Below are 23,133 nucleotides of genomic sequence, written 5' to 3' on the forward strand. Positions count from 1 at the left end.
TAGGAAGTCTTCCACATAAGACTACTCGTAACTTTATAGCATGATTTTGCCATGTGTAAAATTATAACTGATTTTAGTTGGAATAGATACCAAAAAGGTTAAGCTTGATAGTTTAAGGGTTCAACCTACTACATCCTGACGAATGGTAAATGAAAGAGCGACAATAAGAACCAAGAGAATTGGGGTACCATCAAAAAAAAATTGTTGCTAGGTTTGTTTCATGATAGCATTAATTGATTGAGATGTCATTTAAGTTAAGATTATTTCTCCACTTTAGGGAAGATATTAAGTGTTCCAAACTTCAATAATATAACTGTATTCAACTATTACAGAGCAGAAGTGACAAAATCTGCAAACAGAACAATTACGATAAAAAGTGGGAAAGAAACACCAAAAACCATCAATGGAGCATAGAACATATTACAAGTAAGAATCTTTGCAAGCCTGCAATCATGAACAACAATTCAACTGATAAACTTCCGAAGCAAGTCCTTTGACGAATCACTTAAGTTATTAGAAGACAAGAGGTCGACAAATAATGAAAAAGTATCTGCATCAGCTTCAAATTTCTTGCTAGTCATAATATCACAATAGTAAAATGCTTTTGACAAGTCATTATTGAGAATATATCCTCTGATGATAATATTATATGTTCGATCATCAGGGGGACAACCATCTTCCTCCATTATCCTCAACACTTGAGCAACTTCACTCATGAGCCCTTTCTTGCAGAAGCCTTTGATCATTATACTGTACGTTCTAATATTAGGTTGCAGACCCTTTGAAACGAGATCAGAGAAGAATTTTGCCACATCTTCAAGTTGTCCAGCCTCACACAAGCTGTTCATCAGGATATTGTAGATGAAAACATCTGGCTTAACACCATTATCCTCCATTTCTTCAAGCAATATCACCGCCTCATCAAGCCGTGCAGTTTTACAAAGGCAGTCAAGCAAGGAAGCATAGGTGATGACATTTGGAGCAATTCCATGTGCTCGCATTTCTTTGAATAGCTTATGGACAAGTGGGAGTCTATTGGCTTTGCACAGTCCATCAATAAGCGTGGAATAGGTAACAACATCAGGTGTTATCCCTTTCCGAAACATCTCTTGGAAAATGTTTAAGGCCTTGTCAATGTTTTTAGCCTTGCAATATCCATTAATCATAGTGTTGAAACTAAAAAGGTCAGGTTCACAACCATTTTTGGACATGAGATCAAGTAGGTTCTCTGCATCTTCCATCTGACCACGCAAACAATAACCATCAAGTAATGCATTATAAGTAAGGATGTTTGGAGCCACACCTCCCTCAATCATGTGCTGGAAAATGGCCTGTGCTTGATCAACAAAACCATCTTTACAAAACATGTCAACCAGCATGCTGTAGGTCTGAACATTAGGTGCTATGTTGCTCTCTAACATCTCAGTCAACACACGCTGAGCCTCATCCCCACAGCCGGAATTGTAGAGGCCTCGAATCAAGGAAGTATAAGTGACAACATTGGGTTTAATTCCCTCAGTTTTCATTGAGGAGAAAAGGTGAAGGGCCTCTTCTAACAGCCTGTCCTTACAAAGACTATCAATAATAGTGCTGTATATAACAATGCCAGGTTTATAGCGACATCCAAGTTGCATTTTTCTAAGAAAATTGAGAGCAGACGCATTGTCGCCAATCCTACAAAGCCCTTTGACAACAGTGCTATAGATAACTATGTTGGGTTGGAAACCAAGCTTGACAATTTTATTCAACAAATGAGCAGCTTGGGGTAGCTTATTACAGTGGATATAGCCATTGATCAAGGTATTAAAAATGACACAATCAATGGGATAGCCAAGCTTAATTCTTTTACCCAAGAGAGAAAACCCGAAATCGATACGACCCAAATGACAGTAGCAATTGGCAAGAATACCAATAGAATGCATATTGAGTCGAATACCATACAATTCAAGCTTCCTATAGAGAGATGTAACTGTGAAATGTGGTCTTAAGCGCTTTAATTTGACAATTGCAGATAAAAGCTGATTGAAATCAATGACAGAAGGAAGAGGGCGTAAAGAAATCATTTGATTGAAGAGGGAAAGGGGAAATTGGACATCAGAAAACCCTAATTTGCATTGTTCTCTAACAGATTGAAGAAACAATTCACGATCATTATCAAAATCAATCAAAGTAGTAGCACTAGCAGGTGTATGATTGGGGAAATAATGCCGAAATTTTAGGAAGGAATAAAGAGGAAGACGAAGAAGGTGGCTATTACCTTTGACGCCATTGAAGAAGGCAAGAGAAGCAGAAGTTGCAACACCACAACCAGAAGAACAAGCTCTGCAATTCATGAAAAAATTCATAGTAGTATTTCTGAGTAATCTTCTCCTTCTTCAATCTTTCACTCACTAATTTGTGAATGACAGTGCCACAATCTTTCTCTTGCAAGTTAGGACTTCAGAAGAAAAATATAGGAGACTCGAGACTGAAGAAATGACTAGTAGGACTAGGACTACGACTCTATAACTATCATTTTTAGTTATTCCGTTCATTTCACCTTATTTTTGCTGAATTGAAATTATTTTTGCTGAACTTAATTAAATTATTTTTACTTAAATTATTTTTGCTGAATTGAAATTATTTTTACTGATTTTTTTGTTATATTTTCTTCTTGAAGGTACTGATTTTACTGAATTGAACTTATTTTACTGAACTAAAATTATTTTTATTGAATATTACGAAATATTTTTAAGGTAAATTGAATCGGGCCTAACAAATATATTCAATGATGAGCATATATTCATTTTTTGTTTAGAAGAATATTTTTATAATTGAGGTACAGATTATAATAATGGTGAACATAGAAAATGAACTACTCCGTATATAATTAAGATTAATGTATTTATTATGTCGTTCATTTCATATCCTCTCTAACTCTTTTTACTACTCATTTAATGTTGACTACTCCTTTCATTTTCCTTTCAAACTCTTGAATTTTTAAGAGATATGCAAAGCATAAATCACCCATAGTATTGTAGTTTGTATGAATGAAAAAGGCTACTCCGGTAGTCCGGTATATGACTTTTTAAATGTTCTTTTAAAATTAAAAAATTCTCTGAAGTATTTGTACTATGTACGAGTAGTTTATAACGAGTACATGTATTGAGATACGGAGAAAGTAACGACCTTACTAGACGGGATCTGTTCTATGGCTCGTACCTTTGTATCCTTGAGTACAACTACACAGATACGGAGAAAGTATATCTATATCGGTATACACTTTTTAAATGTTCTTTTTTTTTTAAAGTTGTAGTACTAGTACGAAGTACTAACTTAAGAAATCGAATAAGTTTTGCTGGACCAAATCACTGAACAAAAGTAGAGAAAATAAAAACTGCAACTCCAGACTCACTCACTTCTCCGATCACCCATTTCCGGCGGACTTCGGCCCGCAGTCAGCCCGCAACACCCGCAGTTCTTTCTGGGAAATTTTCCACACAAAAAGGTAATCTTTTATTTTTGTTGTTAAAAATCCCTAATTTCACTCACATTGTTACCATACAATATTCTCTGTTATCTTAAATTATCTGTTCTTTTGCTTTGCTTTAATACGCTCACAATTATAGGTATTGAATTTTGATTCTGGGTTTTGAATCTTTTGATTTTCTTCGAATTATTGTTGATTTTGGTGGACTAGTTGTTTTGTTATAATTTTGTGAGAATTGGGTTTGTTTTATTTTGTTTGTATAATTGCATATTATATATTTGATTTGGGGTATCAAAAGGTGACATTTTTGGGGGAAATGGATTGATGGGATTGTTTGAATTAGATGATCTTTTTTCATGTGGTGTTGTTGGAGGTGTTTAGCAGAGGCATTGGTAGTGGTAGTGGTAGTGGTAGTGGCTTCCTTTTGAAACAGCCTGGCCCCGGCCTGCCTTCTGATGTTCTCGACTACGACCTTCATTGAGATTTGGTTATCGCGTTAGTAGTTTGAAATACACTATCAATGTGACAACTAATTCCGGGGCCTAATATCGAAAATGGGTGAGTTTATAGAAGAAATTGGTCTAATACCTCTTCTGAGTAAAATTTGCTTGTTGAGCTTTACCCTTTGTAATATTGATATGAAGAATTTGTTGAATGATTGGCATAAACAAGGTCCCCTTGGAGAATTTAGTAAGATCATCTGCAATCATCACGGTTCCTTTTTAAGGATGCTTGCTTATTTCTTTGTGTGTGTGTTGATAGAGGTGTTTCATGCCATTTAAATGATCTGGAATAGTTTCTGTCCAGATTTCGCAGGTGAATGTAATGATAGGTTTTGATAATAATATTATTGTGAATTTTATAATGATCAGATTATATTTCAAGCATTAGCATTGGTTTGTGCTTGTTTTAGTGCCTTTGCTATCAGTGTCTTCCTGTGGACATCATTTTATTTCCTGTAATATATGAGTTGCTAACTGTTTTTTTTTTTTTAATTGTTTCCATGTCAAATGAGCTTTAATTCTTGTTTTGCTGTCGATAATAAGTCCTGTCTGCGGTATGCTAAGTCTTGTTTTATTTAGGGGTGAAAACATTTTATGTTATAATTTTTCATATTAAATCATTTAATGGTAGAATGAGTTGTCAATTAATGCTAAGTTTAGTTTGAAATCATACGTGTGTGTAGATTACTCTTCCGGCCTGTTTGGTAAGTGGGTATTAATGATGGTAATGGAATAAAATTTGTATGTAAACTTGTGAAGAACATCAAGGTTCATTCCCATGGTAGTCCTAGGCCCCTAGCTCACCCTAAATTGTTCATATTTCCTTTCAAAATTTCATTCCCACTTAGGGCCTGTTCTCTTACGTTGAAATTGAGTTGAGTTGAGTTGAGTTGAGTTCAGCTAAGTTGAGTTCAGTTTATTCAGTTCAGTTCAATTCAGCTCCTAATTTCCTTCTCTTATAAAATATTCATTTCAGTTCATCAGCTGAGCTCAGTTCAATTCAGTTGAGTTCAGTCAATGAGAACAGACCCTTAATACCTCCTTCCAAGTGGTAGTGGTGGGTAATGAAAAAACATGAAGAAAACACATGCTTGAGGATGAAATCTCATTACAATAGAGATTACAATTTTAATTTCCTTCCCAATTTACACTTAAAAAGTTAAAATTCATTGCCATTACCACCATTTGTTACTGGCTAGTCAGCTACCAAATGGGCCGTTCATACTTAATGTAGCATGAAACATTTCCATTGTTAAGTTTATATTGCCTTTGTGGACATAATTCTTGATGTTGGATTCTGTATTGAACAATACCTCAATTGGCTCATTATCGACAAAGTAATATCTATTTGGCTGTATCTTTGGATTCTCGCTGATCGTCATAGTAGTTGCTTTTTGTAAAGCTCATGTGTCCAATACAAACAATCTTTGTTTTATTAAGCCTAATTTTCGTTTTGATCTTATGAGTGCTCTGTCTATTTTGGTGGTAGGTTTGACCCTTCTTGTTTGGTTTTGCTCCAAACTTGACGCAACAATCTTGGAAAGTGGAGTAAACATTGCATAATAGTATCTTTGATATATTTTTTACATTGTCTTAGTATTATACTGATCTCTAGCAATGAGTGTCTACGGTGACAAATCAGATGATGAATATTCTGTCATTGGAGACAAAGGGGAGATTGGATTCATGGACTTTGAGGATGATAAGTCTGTTTTTAGCTATGATCCAAGTGAAGAGGGCCCGGTTGTCATTTCTGTGCCGTTTCCATCCATTGAGCATAAGCCTCAATCAATTTCTGTTGGCGAGGTTGCTGCTGATTCAATTACCATAAAAAATACAACTAGAGATCCCGTGGAACTTTGGGGGATCCAGATATATGCTTCAAACCCTGAAGATTCATTTACACTGTCGTTGATGGAACCTTCCAAACCAGGGTTTTTGGGCTCGTCCTCTTTGGAAGACCGAATCCTGCAGCCACTTAAAACATTGACAGTATGGTTATCTTGCAAGCCTGCAGATATCGGGATGCACACATGCATTGTCCACTTTGATGTTGGGAATGATAGGATTGAGCGTGTGGTCTTTCTCTTGGCAGAAGATAGTGTCTCCGAAGCTTTAGCTTCGAAGAAACCGTATCAAAGAGCAAGGAAAAAGACACATTTTGTTATCGATTCATATGTTGAAGGCGTACGTCCGGCAAGGCCAAACTACCGTAATTTCCGCAATAGGCTTCCAAATTTTGAGATACCAAAAGAAGTGAGGGAAGTTATAGAGAATAATCAGGTACCTGATGCTATCATAGAAGGCCTATCAAGGAAGAACTATGTACCTTTCTTTAGAACACTTCTTATTATGGAAGAGTTGCGCTTGGAGGTGATGATAAATCCATCTTCTTGTTGATTTGATTTGGCATTGATACTGATGCATCTATTTTCATTTACTTGCTCAACTAATTTAGATGTGTATATTTTTCTTTAGCATGATATTAAAGCTTATGACATGGAGAATGCCACTATGAGAAGCAAGGGGCGTCTGTTCTTGACTCTGGAGGTCCCAGGCTTGGCTGAAAGACGACCTTCATTAGTGCATGGAGATTCTGTCTTTGCCCAACTAACTTCTACTGATACTGATGACCAACGCACTTACGAGGTAAATGCATACACAAGAAAGTGATTTATCACTAGTTAAAGTATCTCTAGTCGAATGCAAACATGTAACCCTATGACTTTGGAGTTCTTGGTATTCTAGTAACTCTGGTGTGGTTTAAAGTAATTATTTCATGAAATGGAAACTACGTCACTCTAAGAACAAACATGGTAGTGTACAACACTGCTGTATTGTGGACAGCTAATATTCCAACTGTCAGTCCCGTCTATGTATCTAACCAGGGGCAGAGCTGGGGGGGGGGGGGGGGGGGGGAACTGGTGGAGGCCTGGCCAATTCAGCTCAGCTCTGTGCCCCCTTCCCCTCCCCCACTGAAACATAAGTATATTAAACTCGGTTTGCAACATAAATGTAAATAGCTGGCTCAATGGTTAGGTCTACTACATAAGACCTTAAGTCACACAGGATATCTGACTTTGAGGCCTACTGCTAACAATTCTGCTTTTCTTTATGTATATACATCAGCCAATTCCGGCTGTGCCCCTTTAGGTAACCTTTTCATTTTTTCTAATTAGGCATTCAAAGATGGTACGAGATGTCGAGACTTTAGTGAATGATTATTTAATTGCATGCTTGACTGATTGTACCTAAGGCTGGACACTCAGTAACACCTTTAAAAAAAAAAATATTGTTTTTATTCAGTTTAACAAAGCTCGATTCAGATTGATAGATTGGGTATAAAAAATTGCATGCTGCATGCTTTGGATAGTATTGATATGTTTTAAGGTTTATTCACCAAACAATTACCTACAAACTTGACATTGAAAACTGATTGGCTCTTTACTCGTTTTGGTATTATTTAAATCACTAATTTCAAATCTATTAGATTGTGATTTGTTATTAAGTTATTGATCTTTAAGTCTGCCGTTGGTCAGGGTTATATACACCGTGTAGAGGCTGATCATGTATATCTGAAATTTGCTGATGAGTTCCACCAGCGTCACAGTGATCAAAATTTTTATAACATCCGATTCATGTACAACCGTGTCAACATGAGAAGATTGTATCAAGCCATTGAAGGTGCAGAAAAGGTACATAAAGCCTTCCTCTTTCCATCTGAGTCGTTAGCGAAGAGGCAGATTACACCAACCCCAATGGTGCCCATATCCAGTAATCTCAATGAAGAACAACTAAATGCTGTTGAAATGGTTCTAGGATGTCAAGGGGGAGTACCTTATATGATTAATGGGCCACCAGGTACTGGTAAAACGATGACGCTAGTAGAAGTGATCCTCCAACTTTACAAATCCCGCAAAGGCTCCCGGATTTTAATCTGTGCAGCTTCAAACAGTGCTGCAGACCATATACTGGACAAAATTCTGAAAGAAAAGAACATTAAAATTCGGGAAAATGAAATATTCAGGCTCAATGCAAGTAGCCGTCCAGTTGAAGATATGAAGCCTGAATGTATGCAATTCTGTTATTTTGAGCAATCTATTTTCCGGTGTCCTCCGCTCCAGGCATTGTTGCACTATAGAGTTATTATAACAACGTATATGAGTTCCTTCCTTCTTTATGCAGAAGGTGTTACACAGGGCCATTTTTCTCACATAATTTTGGATGAGGCAGGACAGGCCTCAGAACCAGAGACCCTCGTATCCATTTCCAGCCTCTGCCAGAAGGACACTGTGGTTGTTCTTGCCGGAGATCCAATGCAACTAGGCCCTGTCATTTTCTCCCCAGATGCAAAGAAACATGGATTAGGAAAATCATATTTGGAAAGGCTGTTTGAATATGAGCTCTATAGTGAAGGGGATGAAGGCTATGTGACAACACTTCGGCGTAACTACCGATCCCACCCTGAAATCCTCCATCTGCCTTCACAATTATTTTATAATGGGGAATTAATGGCTTGCTATAAAACCACAAAGTCTACACTTTGGGAAGATCTTCTTCCAAACAAGGAATTTCCCATTCTTTTTACCGGTGTCCACGCTTATGATGAGAGGGAAGGAGATAATCCCTCATGGTTCAACCGCACTGAGGCTAGCATGGTAGTTAAGCTTATCAAGAAGCTCATTGATAAGGATGTCACTGAAGAGGATATCGGAGTGATTACACCTTACAGGCAGCAAGTAGCCAAAATTAAAACGGTTCTTGAAAGTAGCGATATTCTTGATGTCAAGATTGGCAGTGTTGAGCAGTTTCAGGGACAGGAGAGAGAAGTAATTATTATATCCACTGTCCGATCAACTGTTAAACATGATGAATTTGACAGAGTCCATTATTTAGGATTTCTAAGCAATCCTAAAAGATTTAATGTTGCCATCACTCGAGCCAGATCTTTGCTTGTCATTATCGGGAACCCCCATATAATCTGTAAGGTATGGTTCCAAACTAACTTCACTTGTGTTTGTGTTGTACTGTATGTCCCATATACGAATCTTCCTCTGTGCTTTGGTATCATGATGTGCTCGTATTATCAGAAAAGTAAATCATTCTATTTGTTTTTTGACGTTAAAGCACATTAGTATATCATTCTTTCTTTTTTCAAGGAGCAAGTTACTACTAGAAGTGAAAAGTAATGGATGATCATATATGCAGTTTGTCTTGAAAAGCTACTGTGCTGTAATTAATGTCTGGCATGGTCTTGTGTTTCATAGGATCCTTACTGGGCAAAGCTTCTGTGGCGTTGCGTAGACAATAATTCCTACGAGGGTTGTTCCCTTCCAGAACGAGAGGAATTCAGTGATGAAATTCCAGAGCAGGACGGATGGTCTCATGCTGCAAAGCAAAAGAATCATGACAACAGTTTCTCTGAGGGCTATTCCATTCCTCAGAGTCAAAGCAATAATGAAAACTTCCCGGCAGAGGATGGATGGTCTCTTGATGCACCTGTGGTGCAGCAGAATGGTACAGACTGGGAAAATGATTTTTCTAAACCTACCAAGAACGAAGATGAATGGTCTGATGGATGGACTCTTGAAGCTCCTGTGGTGCAGCAGAATGGTCCAGAGCTATCCTGGGAAAATGATACATCTAAACCTGACAAGAACAAAGATGAATGCTCTGGTGGATGGTCTCTTGATGCTCCTGTGGTGCAACCGAATGGTCCGGAGTTACCCTGGGATGATGATATTCCTAAACCTGTCAAGGATGAAGATGAATGGTCTGATGGCTGGAAGTCTTAATACATCCTCAGCTTTATTGGATTATAGTTATAATTTATAATAAATATTAATACCAACGAAAATAACATTTGTTATTATGACATTACATATTTATGACTGATATGAGGAGCAAGCAGGGTAGATGATTTATCACTTTTGTGCTCCAATTGTAAAGTTTATAGACTGAATACTTTTTTTTTTTTTTTTTTTTTTTTTTTTTTTTTTTTTTTGGGTGTTTTGCGAGTCGCAACAGCGAGCGATGAAAATTGATCCCAGAATCACCTGGAACCGGGAGAGGACCTCTAACCACTTGAGCTATCCCTCAGTCTCTTATAGACTAATAATTGACCGCAATTAAGAAGTCATTTGAGCAGCTTCTTAAGATTATTACCAATTAATAAAAGTTAATGCGATAACATAGAAAATCAAGTGAATCAAACTACGAGTAAACCTAAACTAATAGTAATGCACGTTTCCTAATACATATATATATATTATATATATATATATATATATATATATATATATATATATATATATATATATATATATATATATATATATATATATATATATATATATATATATATATATATATATCAATTACATTATACTAAAGGCGAATCCGATATGACACTTGTCAGGTTTTGATTAAAAAAAATTTCGCCACTTTTACTTTCCTTTTTTTAACAAATATTTATGAACATTATATTATAATATCCTTTAATATTTAACGTTCAATTTGACAACTATATATAAAGTATATTCTATATGCATTCAATGAAAATATTTTGACATATAATATTTTATAATAGGTATTTTATGGAAAAGAAAATCAAGTATTTTCAATTAAAAATATTAATTTTTATTTTTAATTAATTATTAATTATTGTTAAATTAACATTATAATTTATAAAAATGCTAAATAAAAACCGTGCATTGCACGGGACTTAAACTAGTATATATATATATATATATATATATATATATATATATATATATATATATATATATATATATATATATATATATATATATATATATATATATATATATATATTAACACATGTTGAAAGTATTTGTAAGAAAACGTAATAATGATTTACAATTCTTTTCTCTCTACTTTTCTTTGTTTTCTTTTAATTAAATGTCGGTTAGGAGATTAAATATGAATAATGTATTTTTAATTTATCAAATAATTACCTTATATAAAACTTTACATAATTACCATAATCTTATCATAACTTGTTGTCTTAATAATTTCTATATAAACCCCTAGAAAAGGCAAGGTTCACATCATTCAAACATTAACAAAACCTCCTCTTCCTTAATTTCTCTCCTCTCATAAATATTCGTAATTAACTAATTAGAAGTACATTTTATTGATTAATTACGAAATAATGATGCAATTCGCACCACGTTTAAGTTCAAACGTTACATATGCAGTAGAGCTCTACTTTGACGATGATCTTGATTCCAATCTTCTAAAAGCTCGTCAAAATTTAGTCTCCAACATGTATAATTACTACAAACCTAACCATAATACACCCCAAAAATTCCTAACCATGACCGAACCCGAAATCCATTCACGTCCATGCATCACCCTCTTCACAACATCAAACCCTAGTGGCACCCTAGACCGTGACCTAGCCCACAATCTTTGCACCGTAGTCACCAATTTTTTCAACGACGAAATCTCATCATGTGTACATGGACTAGTCCTCCCGGTATCCCTTGACTTGGAGACGGCTACTATGTTTGATCAAGGGGATGACAATTACATGTTTCTTTCTGTCCTCGACTATTTAGGACACGTAAAGGATATAAGGGAAAGTCTTTGCTCGGAGATGGCCTTAAAGGGTTTCGACGTTAAGGGTAATTACCACAAGAAGGGGTGGGTGCCGGCTGTTCAAGTGGCTAAGCAAACATGGAAGCAATATTATGGACATAGAGCACATGATGAAAAATGTTGGAAGGAATTTTGTGAGGAAAATGATTATCAATTAGATGGAATTGTTACTAAAGTTGCAATTGTACAAACTTCTCCTAGGCGAGTTTTGTGGAAGATTTTACCGTTACTACGACAAGATCAAGATCAAGATGAAGAGGATGATTTTAGTTTAATTAGCATGGATCAGAGTTAGTAATGTTCATGCTTAGGTCTTTTTTTTATTATTTTTTTTATTTTTAAATTTTAGCTTTAATATTATTTGTGTTTCTTTGAAATAAATGATTCGGTTTATGTGTGTATTTTGCAAATTGTATCAAAGTTTTGCTTTATGTACGTGAGATTCATAATATTGGAGATTAGATATTACTCCGCAGAATATTCAGTCATCATGTCATTGATAATCTTGAGTATGAATTTGTAGTAATATTGGGATCTGATTTTTTTGGTAGTTTGAAAAGTTTAGGAAATAACTAGTTATTTGTTTCCTCATTGTGTTTATTCTAAAGTAATATTGTGTTAGGTTTGCTAAATCTCCAAGTTTATGAGCTACTCCGTAGTATATATTTGTAAATTTTGTAAATATATGCTTCCGCTATAATTAACCAAGGTCAATTAACATATTAGTTATATTATGATTTATATGTTTAGTTGTAAATTTATATGTTTAGTTTAGTTATATTAGTTCTCAAAAAAAAAAAAAAAAAGTTTATGTGTTTTTTTTAATTATTTAATTTATGTATGAATTAATTTATTTACATTTGATAAAGATTTGTAGGTAAGATTAAGAAATTTGGCCTTGCAATAACAACGAGATTAAGGAAAATAATAAATGTGCATTATTGCATTCAGGCATTCAGCTATAAACTATGGTGATGGTTAATTATTTTATAGTCTTTTTCTTAATTATTTTAAGTTAATGAAATAGTTTTTAATGGTGTTAGTCACGAATGGGAAAAAGACCAAACCACTGGTATACCGATGGGAATGCAAAAATTTAAGAGTATATCAATGGGAAAATTAAGTCAAAATCACGGTAGTACCAATGGGAATTTCTCTTATTATTTTCATCACTTGGGTAGTTGGGTGTACAATATTCACATTACATTAGTTTGAAGGACATAATTAAAGTCTTAAACAAATTAACATAAATTAAATTTAAAAGTAACATAAGAATTTACATGCAAAGAATATGTACTTTAAGTACAAAGAACATGTCTAGGGTAAGATATACTTTCATAGTCATCAATAATAATACTCCATAATAATCTAATATATATATATATAAAGGGGAGTTTTTTTCCCGAGTTTTTAGAGAGCCGCGTAGGAGTTAATTTTCTTAGCGCGCCACGTAGGATTATAAAGTTTAGTTGTAGCCAATTAAATAAAAGATTATTAATTTCTGTTACAATTAAATAATTCAAATGCCACGTAAGCAAAATTGGCCAATGAGATTTTAAAGTTTAAATTAATTAAATACAAAATATTATCATTTGAGATTAGGAATTTATCTAATATTTTAAAACTAATATAATAACAATTTTAATCACATAAATATGAATTTTTTTTAAAAAAAAAAATAACTAACAAACCGTGCATCGCACGGGCTTCATCTACTAATAATATATAATATAATATTTACTAAAAGACACATCAATGACATATGTTATTCCTAGTGTGTCCTTAAGGTTCTTTTTCTTTTTTTTTTTTTTTTTTTTTTTTGCTCAATAAAATTCTATTATAGAACAAAATCTTATAAAAATAATTCCTAAATACAATTTTAATTACTTGAAATAAAAAAAATTTGACAATGTTTATATTTTTTTTGGAACGAAATTTGACAAGATCTTTCGTAATCTTTTATTTGATCAAAATTTGTCAACTATATTTTTAGAATCTAAAGATAAGTCTCTCAACCCTAAACTTTTTTATATATATATAATAACCTGATCTTTATAAATACACATAATATTGGGTAAAAAAAAATCTTACGAACAATTGCCTCGAATTTTTTTAGGGTTGGACTCTCTTTTACACAGTGTGATTATGGTTGATTGGTCTACCTTGCCCTCTGATCTTCTCATTGCAATTGCACTCAAATTATATTCCATTCATGACTTACTTTATTTCTCATCGGTATGTCGTTCATGGAATGATGTCTTCACCATAATCAAGCGAGAGATAAACAATTCCGCCACACCTTGGCTACTACTAGCCGATCCCAACCCCGAACTCAATGATCGTTCGTGTCGTAGAAAAATCCTTGAATTCAACAATGTTAAGTGTTTGGATTTAAAAATCCCACAAGCTTATAGAAGGCGGTGTTTTGGTTCGGCGTATGGGTGGATTGTGATGATAGGTTTGGACGACAGACAAGTTTCGTTATTTAATCCCATCACTAAAGCTGAACTAACCCTACCATGCCTTGCATCTTTGCCAGTGTTACGGAATTCTTCTATGAGGTATGAAATTATGGGTTTGAAATCTACAATATTAAAGGCAATTGTATTAAAAATCGATGACAATGACTTTGTTGTAATGGTAATCTATAATAACCCGTTGTCTGATAAAAAACAGCGCTATCTCGGCCTGGAGATAAAACATGGAGATGGACTAAGGTTATAACAAGCCTCGAAGAAATCCCTCCTGATGTTATTGATGTGCTTAATTGGAATGGATTAGTAATGGATTAGTGTTGATTTTGCAACTTAATGGATTAATTACAAGTTGTGAGATTAGTGCAATGGTTAACTTTAGCCCTTCTTCACCTGTTTATGCCAATAAGCCTTATCATTCCATTCTTTTTCCTAAATTTTTTTTCATCGAGGTTAATCATTATTGGGATCGTCAAGTATGCTATATGGTCGAGTTGGCCGGTGATTTATTGTTAGTAATACGATACAAAGCTTGGGATTATACTGAGATGTACCATTATTATACTTATGATTTCAAGGTCTATAAACTTGATCGTAGTGGCAACAAGAAGCGTTGTTGGACTAATGTTGAAGATTTGGGTGATTATATGGTATTTGTTGGTAATAGCTCTGCCATGAGTGTTCATAAATCAAAGCTCCCTAATTGTCAGCATAATGCTATTTACTTTACTACTAATGAGATCTTTTGGAATTATCGAGAACAACGCCGGCAAGACATAGGTATGTTTGATATGGCATCTAGAGAATTCAAACGATCTAGCGAAGGCAATGATAAGATTTATGCTTGGTTTATGCCCAAGTTTTAGAGTAGGTTGCATGGAAAGTACTTGTATCATCTCTGTTATGAAGATGTAACATGTACCAAAGAAGACTTTCAAATGAAGTGCCCTACTTTAAGTGTTTGATTATTATTATCATAAATTACTTCATATTTTTTATTTTTGTTTGACATCATTGTGATTTTCTGTATTTATCATATTATAAATAAAAAAAATTAGTCAAAGTTATTAAATTCATGATAATTTTGAAAAATGATAACATAAAAGTGGAAACACTACACCTTTTTCTTGTTTTCAGTTTTTGGTTTTGATTATTATTATCATAAATTACTTCATATTTTTTAATTGTCGTTTGGCATCACAGTGGTTTTCATTATTTATCATATAATGAATAAAAAATTAGTCAAAGTTATTAAATTCATCATAATATTGAAAAATGATAACAAAAAAGTGGAAACACTTTTTTCTTACTTGTTTCCTGTTTTTGGTTTTTTTGTTTTCTGAAAACAAAAAACGATACCAATCAAGTTAGAGAAGGGTTAGAGTTTTTATGTGTGGATTTTGCAAATTTTATCGAAGTTTTGTTTATGAGAGATTTATTTTAGGAAAAATTGATGAAAATAATCCCAACTTTTGCTCATTCACCCAACATAATCCGAACATTAAGGGCCATTCGTTCAAATTAGTCCCAAGTGATCGGTAACCTGATGTAAAGGTAATATTTTTTATAATTTAAGTAACACATGTTACCATATGATTAGTTGAAAACAAATTATTAAAAAATTAAAAAAACTATATAAAAAAAAAAACTCCACCCGGTCGGCAGTCACGCAACCTAAGCCCAGCCATGGTCCCCCGCCTCCCACCAACCCTCGCTGGTGCCTGAAACCCCCTCCCATCAGAGCCGGCTCCAACTTCCCCATACCCCCTAAACCACCAAACCTAAATACCTCAACCCAATCAAAACCCTAAAAAATCCCCTCCCCCCGCCGCATAAAACACCCCCCCCAAACGTCCCTCCCCTACCCTCGGAACCCCTTGAGTTTTCATCGTAGGTGCGCTAATCTTCCTGATAATCGCCCTAGAGATGGTATCATAGATTTTCTCCGATCAATTTCATCGACATTACGGTTGTGTTTTTGGCCTCGGTATTTTGGCGTAAGGTTAGTGTAGCAGCTGCGTGAGGGATGGGGTTTGTGGGCTGGTGCTAGTTTAGAGGTGATTGGGTGTGTGGCACCGGTGGGAATGGGATGTTTCAGAAGGGATTAGTGGTTGGTGGTGGGAGTTCTCAATTACGTTATGACATGTGTCACCTCAACATGTTATAATAGGTTGGCTGACCAGTCGGGACAGCAAAGGACACCTAAAGTTTGGAATTATTTAAAAATAATCAAAAGTTGGGATTATTTTAAGCGAATGGGCAAAAGTTGAGATTATTTTTGTCAATTTTTCCTTTATTTTATTGGAATTTAGATAATACGGAGTAGAACATTAATGTCATCATGCCATGATTTTACAGCGGTTATCTCAAAACTTATGACTACCACTTATTAAACTAATTTTACAAGTCATTATTATTTTACAATTCATTATTATTTTTTATTTATTTTACAATGTCAAAATTAATTAAGAATCATTTTTTTTATAAATTTATTTTTAAATTTCAAAAATTAAATATGTATTGTAAACTCTAAAACATTAACTTTAATATGTGTTTGGCCACACCGTATGACCACGACCTTGGGGTTATTCAGTTTAGTGTTGGAGTTACTCTAGGGTTAATTCAAAATTATATACTTCACAACATTTTTTTTGAGGGAAATATACTTTACAACATAATAGTCTAATATATACCCTAGATCGTGCAAAACTGATTGTATTTGAGATATAAAATATAATAATATATTAGTATTATTTTAACAACATAAATAATGATACTCCGTAACTCAATATAATAAATATATCACACAAATATACTTTCCAATATTGATTATTTGATTTAAATCCTATATAACTCACAAATTGTCTCATAAATTCGTAAAATAATCTTCAAGAATAAGATTGGTCCTCAAATTTATGGATATAATAGTACACAGAATAATAGTAAGTTTCCAAAAAAAAAAAAAAAAAAAAAAAAAAAAAATTACTTTTCCTGTAAAAAAATAAATAAATAAATTATAAAAAATATACCTCGGAAACTTGGAATTTCTTAGGGTTAAACTCTCTTTCCAAATTTCAAATATATGGCTCTTATAAATCCTAGCTAATATTGAAGTCTTACAATTTTTAATCGGCAAATATATATATCTAGTTGAATGAAAGAAAGATATAATTAAATCTAGTTGAATCAAATTAAAGGCGTCTTTAGAAATGTTAAATTTCGAAACAATATGAAATGGGCCTGGGCAACCCGAACAAGGAGGAGGAGAGTTAGGCCCACAAACAAGGCTTTGGAGCTTCCATACTAAAACCAATTGGCAATAGTAGGAGGTACTCCTCTACCTTATAAAGTGAAACCATCTCTCCTCTTTCTCCAATGTGGGACACTCATAAGTGGGCTACAATGGGATTCAACAAGAAAACTACTCAAGCAATTCAATATGATTATGGTTGATTGGTGTACTTTGCCCTCTGATCTTCTCATTGCAATTGCACTCAAATTAGATATCATTAATAATGACTTAATTTATTTCTCCGCGGTATGTCATTCATGGAATGATGTCTCCACCATAATCAAGCGAGATCTGAATAGTTCAGCCACACCTTGGCTACTACTAGCCGATCCCAACCCCAACAACGCGGTTTGTTCGGGTCGTAGTGAAATCATTGATATCAACAACATTAAGGGTTTTAAATTGAATATCCCACAAGCCTATCTAAGGCGGTGTTTTGGTTCGGCGTATGGGTGGATTGTAATGATAGGTTCGGACGACAGACAAGTTTCGTTATTTAATCCCATCACTAAAGCTCAACTAACCCTACCATCGCTTGCATCTTTGCCAGTGTTACGGAATTCTTCTATGAGGTATGAAATTATGCAGATAGCAAGACCATTCAGTATTTGGGAACCCATTCAATTTACAGTACTCAAGGCGATTGTGTTAAAAATCGATGACAATGACTTTGTTGTAATGGTAATCTATTATCACAGTTTACGGTCTGATGATAACCCCTTAACGTCTAAGAATCATTCATTAGCGTTATCTCGCCCTGGAGATAGAACATGGAGGTGGACAAAGGTTATAACAAGCGGCGAAAACGTCCCTCCTCATGTCATTGATGTGGTGTATTTGAATGGATTAGTGTTGATCTTGCATCTTAATGGATTGATTACATGTTGTGAAATTAGTGCATTGGTTAACTTTAGCCCTTCTTCACCTGTTTATGCTAATAAGCCTTATTGTTCCATTGTTAACCCTGATTTTATCAATTTAAAGTTGGGTTATTGTGAAGAATGTTATATGATCGAGTTAGCCGGTGATTTATTATTAGTACAACGATACAGAGCAAAGAGTGAAGCTGTTATGAAACACTTTTATACGTGCGATTTTAAGGTATATAAACTTGATCGTAGTGGCGACGAGAAGTGTTGGACTATTGTTGAAGAATTGGGTGATTATATGGTTTTTGTTGGTAATAACTCTGCTATGAGTGTTCATAAATCAAAGCTCCCTAATTGTAAACATAATGCTATTTACTTTACCGATGATATTAAGTTGTATTGGAGTGAGCCAAAACCACGCCTTCAAGACATAGGTTTGTTTGATATGGCATCTAGAGAATTCAAACGGTACAATAACATTTATACCACTTTTAGACCTCTATGGTTTATGCCCAAGTTTTAGGGTAGGTTGCGCTGAAAGTACTTGTAGACTTGTAGTCTTGTACTATCTCGGAGTAACATGTACCAAGGATGACTATCAATTGAAGTGCCCTATTATTATTATTATTATTATTATTATTATTATACACCGTATTGTTAACTTTATTTTTTTGTTGTTTCTTGATTTATGATTCTGTCGACCATGTCTATTTGATTTTCATAGGGTTTAGATTGTTTTTCTAGTTTTTGAAGTTCATATTGTTAAATTAATCACTTAAAATTCCGTGTTTTCCTATATTTTTTTTCTGCAACTCGACTACCAAAATTCCAATACTCATAAAGAAATAAATATTGCCTAAAATAAATTTTACTTTGATTAGAATAATTATGATAAAATAAATCTTGTTTGAACGTCTTAATTTATATCTTATTCGTATAACCTGATCATACAAACAATGTAGAATTGTAGAATAATAATCATATACTTTATGCAACTCAGAGATTCAACAACTGAAATTCTGATATAAGGAAATACGTACTCCGTAGTAAATTATTGTTAGAGAGAAGAGGAAGCTTTCCTTAGTGGTTTCAATCTTTATCTTACACTTATAATCAGAGAGATAACTTTGAATTTTTTATTTGAATTTTTATTTTTTTATTTTTTTTTTATCTTTTTAAAGGGGATAGCTCTATTATGTCATTAGTTTACACATAATAAATTTTAGGGTATGTTCACATTTATAGAGCTAAACTGAACTGAACTGAATAGAGCTAAAATGAATATTTTATGAGAGAAGAAATTATGAGCGGAACTGAACTGAATAGAGCTAAAATGAATATTTTATGAGAGAAGGAAATTGGGAGCTGAACTGAGCTGAACTGATTGAAGCTGAACGGAATTGAATCGGACTGAGCTTAACTGAAATTAAATTGAAGTGAACAGGCCATAACACCCAAATAACAATCTAAGACCTGCCCTAATAAAACAAATCACAAAAATAAAAATGCCCAAAATTACTTGTATCTGAAAATCTGAAATCCAGAAGTCTTCTAAAGGAGCAAGCTTAAATTTTTTTGTATTATATTGAAAAAAATTATGGTCAAAGTTTATTTCCTTTCAAATAAGTAGTTCAAGTGAAACAAACGAATTGACTATATATTTTATTTTTATTTATTTTTTACTTAAAAAACGGTTTTTTTTTTTTATTTGTGTAAGTAGCACCCAAAAACGTTGAATGATTAAAAGGTTTATTTTATGTGTTGAAGATACGGTTATAAAAGTAAGCGCTAAAAGATTATAAATTAGAGGTATACTCCAAGAATCAAGCTAAGAATATACCCAAAATAGTGGTACATCGCACAGTTGAAGACTTTAAAAATACAAAGGGCAAAATATGGACTGATAAATTACTACTCGTATTACTCTTAATTTAATTTTCCCCAACTTCTCGCAACTAGTGGTATACCATAAAAACAATGTTGCATTTTCAGAGACAGTAAGACTCTGATGACTTTCCTTGATTTTATTATAAGAAAATTTTAATAAATAAATATAGATAAATTTTATAAATAAATATTTAAGATTTTGAATTAAAAGGGTATAAAACCTCATACGGAGTATAATTATCTATCAATTTAGTAGGTAAGAATGTATTTGAAAATGTAATTTTATATTTAAAAAAAAATCATCATACGTAAAACAAGTTACATAAAATTCTCATATTTTGGAAATTAAATTTCAGTTTAATAACTCAAAAAATCAAGTTAAGGTTGAATATGCCACAGAAAAAATAAATCTAAATAACCTATTTTATTACTACCAAAATCACAAAGATATCAATATAACACAAAATTATGTAGATCAAAATATATTTAAAAATAAAATAGAGCATGCATGCAAATAGATTAATAATTGTCTTACAAAGGTTCATAAGAAAACATTAAAATTAAAGGAAAATATTAAGATAGTAATATTGTCGATTTTATTTAATATAAAGAGCATAACACGAAAACATTCTTCTACCATCCAACGCTCCAATTGATCAGCAACCACCACGCATGCATGAATCACGATGTTGCTGATGATCGACGACACTACTAATAACCCGCTGGCCTTGGAACTACGCCTCCGGCTGCTCGAATCTGCTGCTCCAGCTACACATTCATAAGCACACATTATTAGCACATCGCATTAGTTGTAACATTATTTTCCAACTCTAGACCCTTTTTATGGATATGATCGACTTGATGAGCTAAAAAGTTTAATAAGTGTCTGATTAATTATTTTGAATATTATTACTTGATCATGAATTAAAGCATCGAGTTAATCAGTTAAACAATACGTAATTTAAGAGTAATGAAAGTTTAATTTCTACTCACAATAAGTAAGGCCTCCATCTTGAGCTTCACCAATGCAAATGCATTGCTTGTTTGCTCCCAGTACTTAAAGCACCTACATATAATAAAGTGTTTTTAATAAAATGAAGTCATTAAATATATTTAGAACTATATAATATAAATATACAAAGTGACAATATATATGTAGAAAAGTAGATAGTATAAAGCATACCCTTCAATGTCTTGCTCTTTGCAGCTAGCTAAAAATGCGTTACATGCATTCAGCACACAGATTGCACCAATACTGCAGTAATTAAGAGAAAAGAAAATTATCGATCACTTGCAAACGTTTTAATTTCTTTTTTTTTTTTTTTAATGTTTGAACCCAAGAACGTTTTAATTTCTTAATTGTTAGTCAAATAATTAAATCCTTTCTTTTGAAAATTAAAAAATTAAAAAGAAAAAAGAAAACTGTTTGTGGTAACTTGTAAGAGGAACAAAATGTGTGTTATGTGTGTGCGTTTAAGGTCAATGGTCCATACATTTGTTTTAGCTCATCACAGAATAATTGATTATAAATTGTACTCCCTCAGTCCCTAAATTACATTCCTCTTTCTCTCTATTATGTGAGAAATAAATGCTAGAAAGAGGAATGTAATTTAGGGACGGAGAAAGTACTTTTTAAGGGCAAATATTCACCAAAAAAAACCTCAATGTAAAAATATATAGTGGTGTGGAATGACATCGGACATGTCGGAATTAAATCTCGTAATCTAAATTCTTGTGAAATGATAATTGACAAGTTGGAATCAAATCTTGTAATTCTCAATTATTGTTGAAATAAAATTTAATACAAACTCAAAAGAGATGTCGGAATTAAATTTCGTAATCATTAGTCTAAATCAATAAAATCCGACATGTCAAAATTAAACTTCGTAATCCTCTTATTATTGAAGCAAAATCTCGTAATCATATTCTAGTAGAATAAAAACCGACACATCAGAAATTATTAAACCTCGTAATCCTCAATTTTTCTTGAAACAAAATTTAATCCAGACTCAAAAAGAGATGTTGGAATTTAATTTTGTAATCTATTTTTTTGTGGAAAAATACCAGACATGTCAGAATTAAATCTCATAATCCTGAAATAAAAATAAAAATAAATAAAAAATAAAAAATAAATAAATAAATCTCATAATCCTCAATTGCTCCTGAAGGGTGTGTTTGGTAAAGAGCTTTTAGCTTATATTGTCCAATTAGATTTTTGACCAATTAAAAACGTTAATTTAGGTGTTTGGTAAATAGCTTATTAAAAGAGCTTTTTGGGCTCAAAAAGCTCTTTTAGAAAAAACCTCATTATAAGAGCTTTTTAAAATTAGCTTGGTGTACAATTAGCTTTTTGTCTCTTGCATACACTAAAATAGCTAACAATTAACAGCTATTTATCAAACCTTTTTACACAATCAGCTAATCATAACCAACTAATGCAACCCGCTAGTCAAATCAGCTATATCAATTAGCTACCAGCTAATTATCAAACTGGGCCAAATCTATTACATATGGAGTACAAGCAAAAGGGAGTTATTTTTCCATAGACAAGCAAAGTTTTATTTTTTATTTTTATTTTTTTTTTAACAAACAAAGGGTTGCAACAACTAAATAAAGTAAAAAAAGAACTCAACTCAAATAACGAAAAAAGAAGTAATCGAATAGAACTCAAGAAAATAGAAGTTTTTTTTTTTTTTTTTTTTTTTTCATTTTTCACTAACACCCTTTCTATTCCCCCGACTCTAATTCTTTCATTTAAAATTTTACATTTGTCCAAAAAATAATAATAATAATAATAATAATTAAAATTTTAAAATTTATTATTTTTAAAAAATTTGTCAAAGCAACTAAACTAGATAAAAATAATACTATCAATAAATCCCAGATTCTCTGAATGTTGTCAGATTATACTTATGAATTTATGATGTACCTTGATTAGCAATTAATTACACTCTTAATCAACAATTAATATCAACATTAACAACCATTTTCAAATAATGAGAAAGATTAATTACCT

The 23,133-nt window shown here is 32.9% G+C and overlaps 4 protein-coding genes across 4 annotated transcripts; 3 read left to right on the forward strand and 1 right to left on the reverse strand.

Annotated features, from left to right (window-relative positions):
- Positions 1–403: 403 nt before the first annotated feature.
- LOC145605778 (uncharacterized) lies at positions 404–2,453 on the reverse strand. The gene has a single exon (XM_081661843.1). The coding sequence runs from the start codon at positions 2,343–2,345 to the stop codon at positions 465–467; it is 1,881 nt and encodes a 626-aa protein (XP_081517969.1). The 5' UTR covers positions 2,346–2,453; the 3' UTR covers positions 404–464.
- An 863-nt stretch (positions 2,454–3,316) lies between these two features.
- Positions 3,317–9,948, forward strand: LOC145604887 (putative RNA helicase SDE3). Its single transcript, XM_081660868.1, has 5 exons — positions 3,317–3,487; positions 5,462–6,345; positions 6,451–6,621; positions 7,512–8,960; positions 9,240–9,948. Exons 2-5 carry the CDS (start codon positions 5,590–5,592, stop codon positions 9,765–9,767), a joined length of 2,904 nt encoding a protein of 967 aa, XP_081516994.1. The 5' UTR covers positions 3,317–3,487; positions 5,462–5,589; the 3' UTR covers positions 9,768–9,948.
- A 3,792-nt stretch (positions 9,949–13,740) lies between these two features.
- LOC145603855 (uncharacterized) lies at positions 13,741–14,935 on the forward strand. Its single transcript, XM_081659830.1, has 3 exons — positions 13,741–14,156; positions 14,377–14,545; positions 14,648–14,935. Exons 1-3 carry the CDS (start codon positions 13,741–13,743, stop codon positions 14,933–14,935), a joined length of 873 nt encoding a protein of 290 aa, XP_081515956.1.
- Positions 14,936–17,514: 2,579 nt separating this feature from the next.
- On the forward strand, positions 17,515–18,753 carry LOC145603856 (F-box protein At2g26160-like). Its single transcript, XM_081659831.1, has one exon. It carries the CDS (start codon positions 17,515–17,517, stop codon positions 18,751–18,753), a length of 1,239 nt encoding a protein of 412 aa, XP_081515957.1.
- Positions 18,754–23,133: the final 4,380 nt, after the last annotated feature.

The sequence above is a fragment of the Chenopodium album genome, chromosome 22, assembly GCF_948465745.1.
Source record: "Chenopodium album chromosome 22, dcCheAlbu1.1, whole genome shotgun sequence".
NCBI classification, from domain to species: Eukaryota; Viridiplantae; Streptophyta; class Magnoliopsida; order Caryophyllales; family Amaranthaceae; genus Chenopodium; species Chenopodium album.

Coding starts and splice junctions, on each gene's coding strand:
- LOC145605778 (XM_081661843.1), bottom strand. CDS start 2,345: ATGAATTTTTTCATGAATTGCAGAGCTTGTTCTTCTGGTTGTGGTGTT.
- LOC145603855 (XM_081659830.1), top strand. CDS start 13,741: ATGGTTGATTGGTCTACCTTGCCCTCTGATCTTCTCATTGCAATTGCA. Junction 14,157..14,376: donor TTACGGAATTCTTCTATGAG/GTATGAAATTAT, acceptor GGAATGGATTAG/TAATGGATTAGTGTTGATTT. Junction 14,546..14,647: donor ATCATTATTGGGATCGTCAA/GTATGCTATATG, acceptor TATGATTTCAAG/GTCTATAAACTTGATCGTAG.
- LOC145603856 (XM_081659831.1), top strand. CDS start 17,515: ATGGTTGATTGGTGTACTTTGCCCTCTGATCTTCTCATTGCAATTGCA.
- LOC145604887 (XM_081660868.1), top strand. CDS start 5,590: ATGAGTGTCTACGGTGACAAATCAGATGATGAATATTCTGTCATTGGA. Junction 6,622..7,511: donor ATGACCAACGCACTTACGAG/GTAAATGCATAC, acceptor GCCGTTGGTCAG/GGTTATATACACCGTGTAGA. Junction 8,961..9,239: donor ACCCCCATATAATCTGTAAG/GTATGGTTCCAA, acceptor TGTGTTTCATAG/GATCCTTACTGGGCAAAGCT.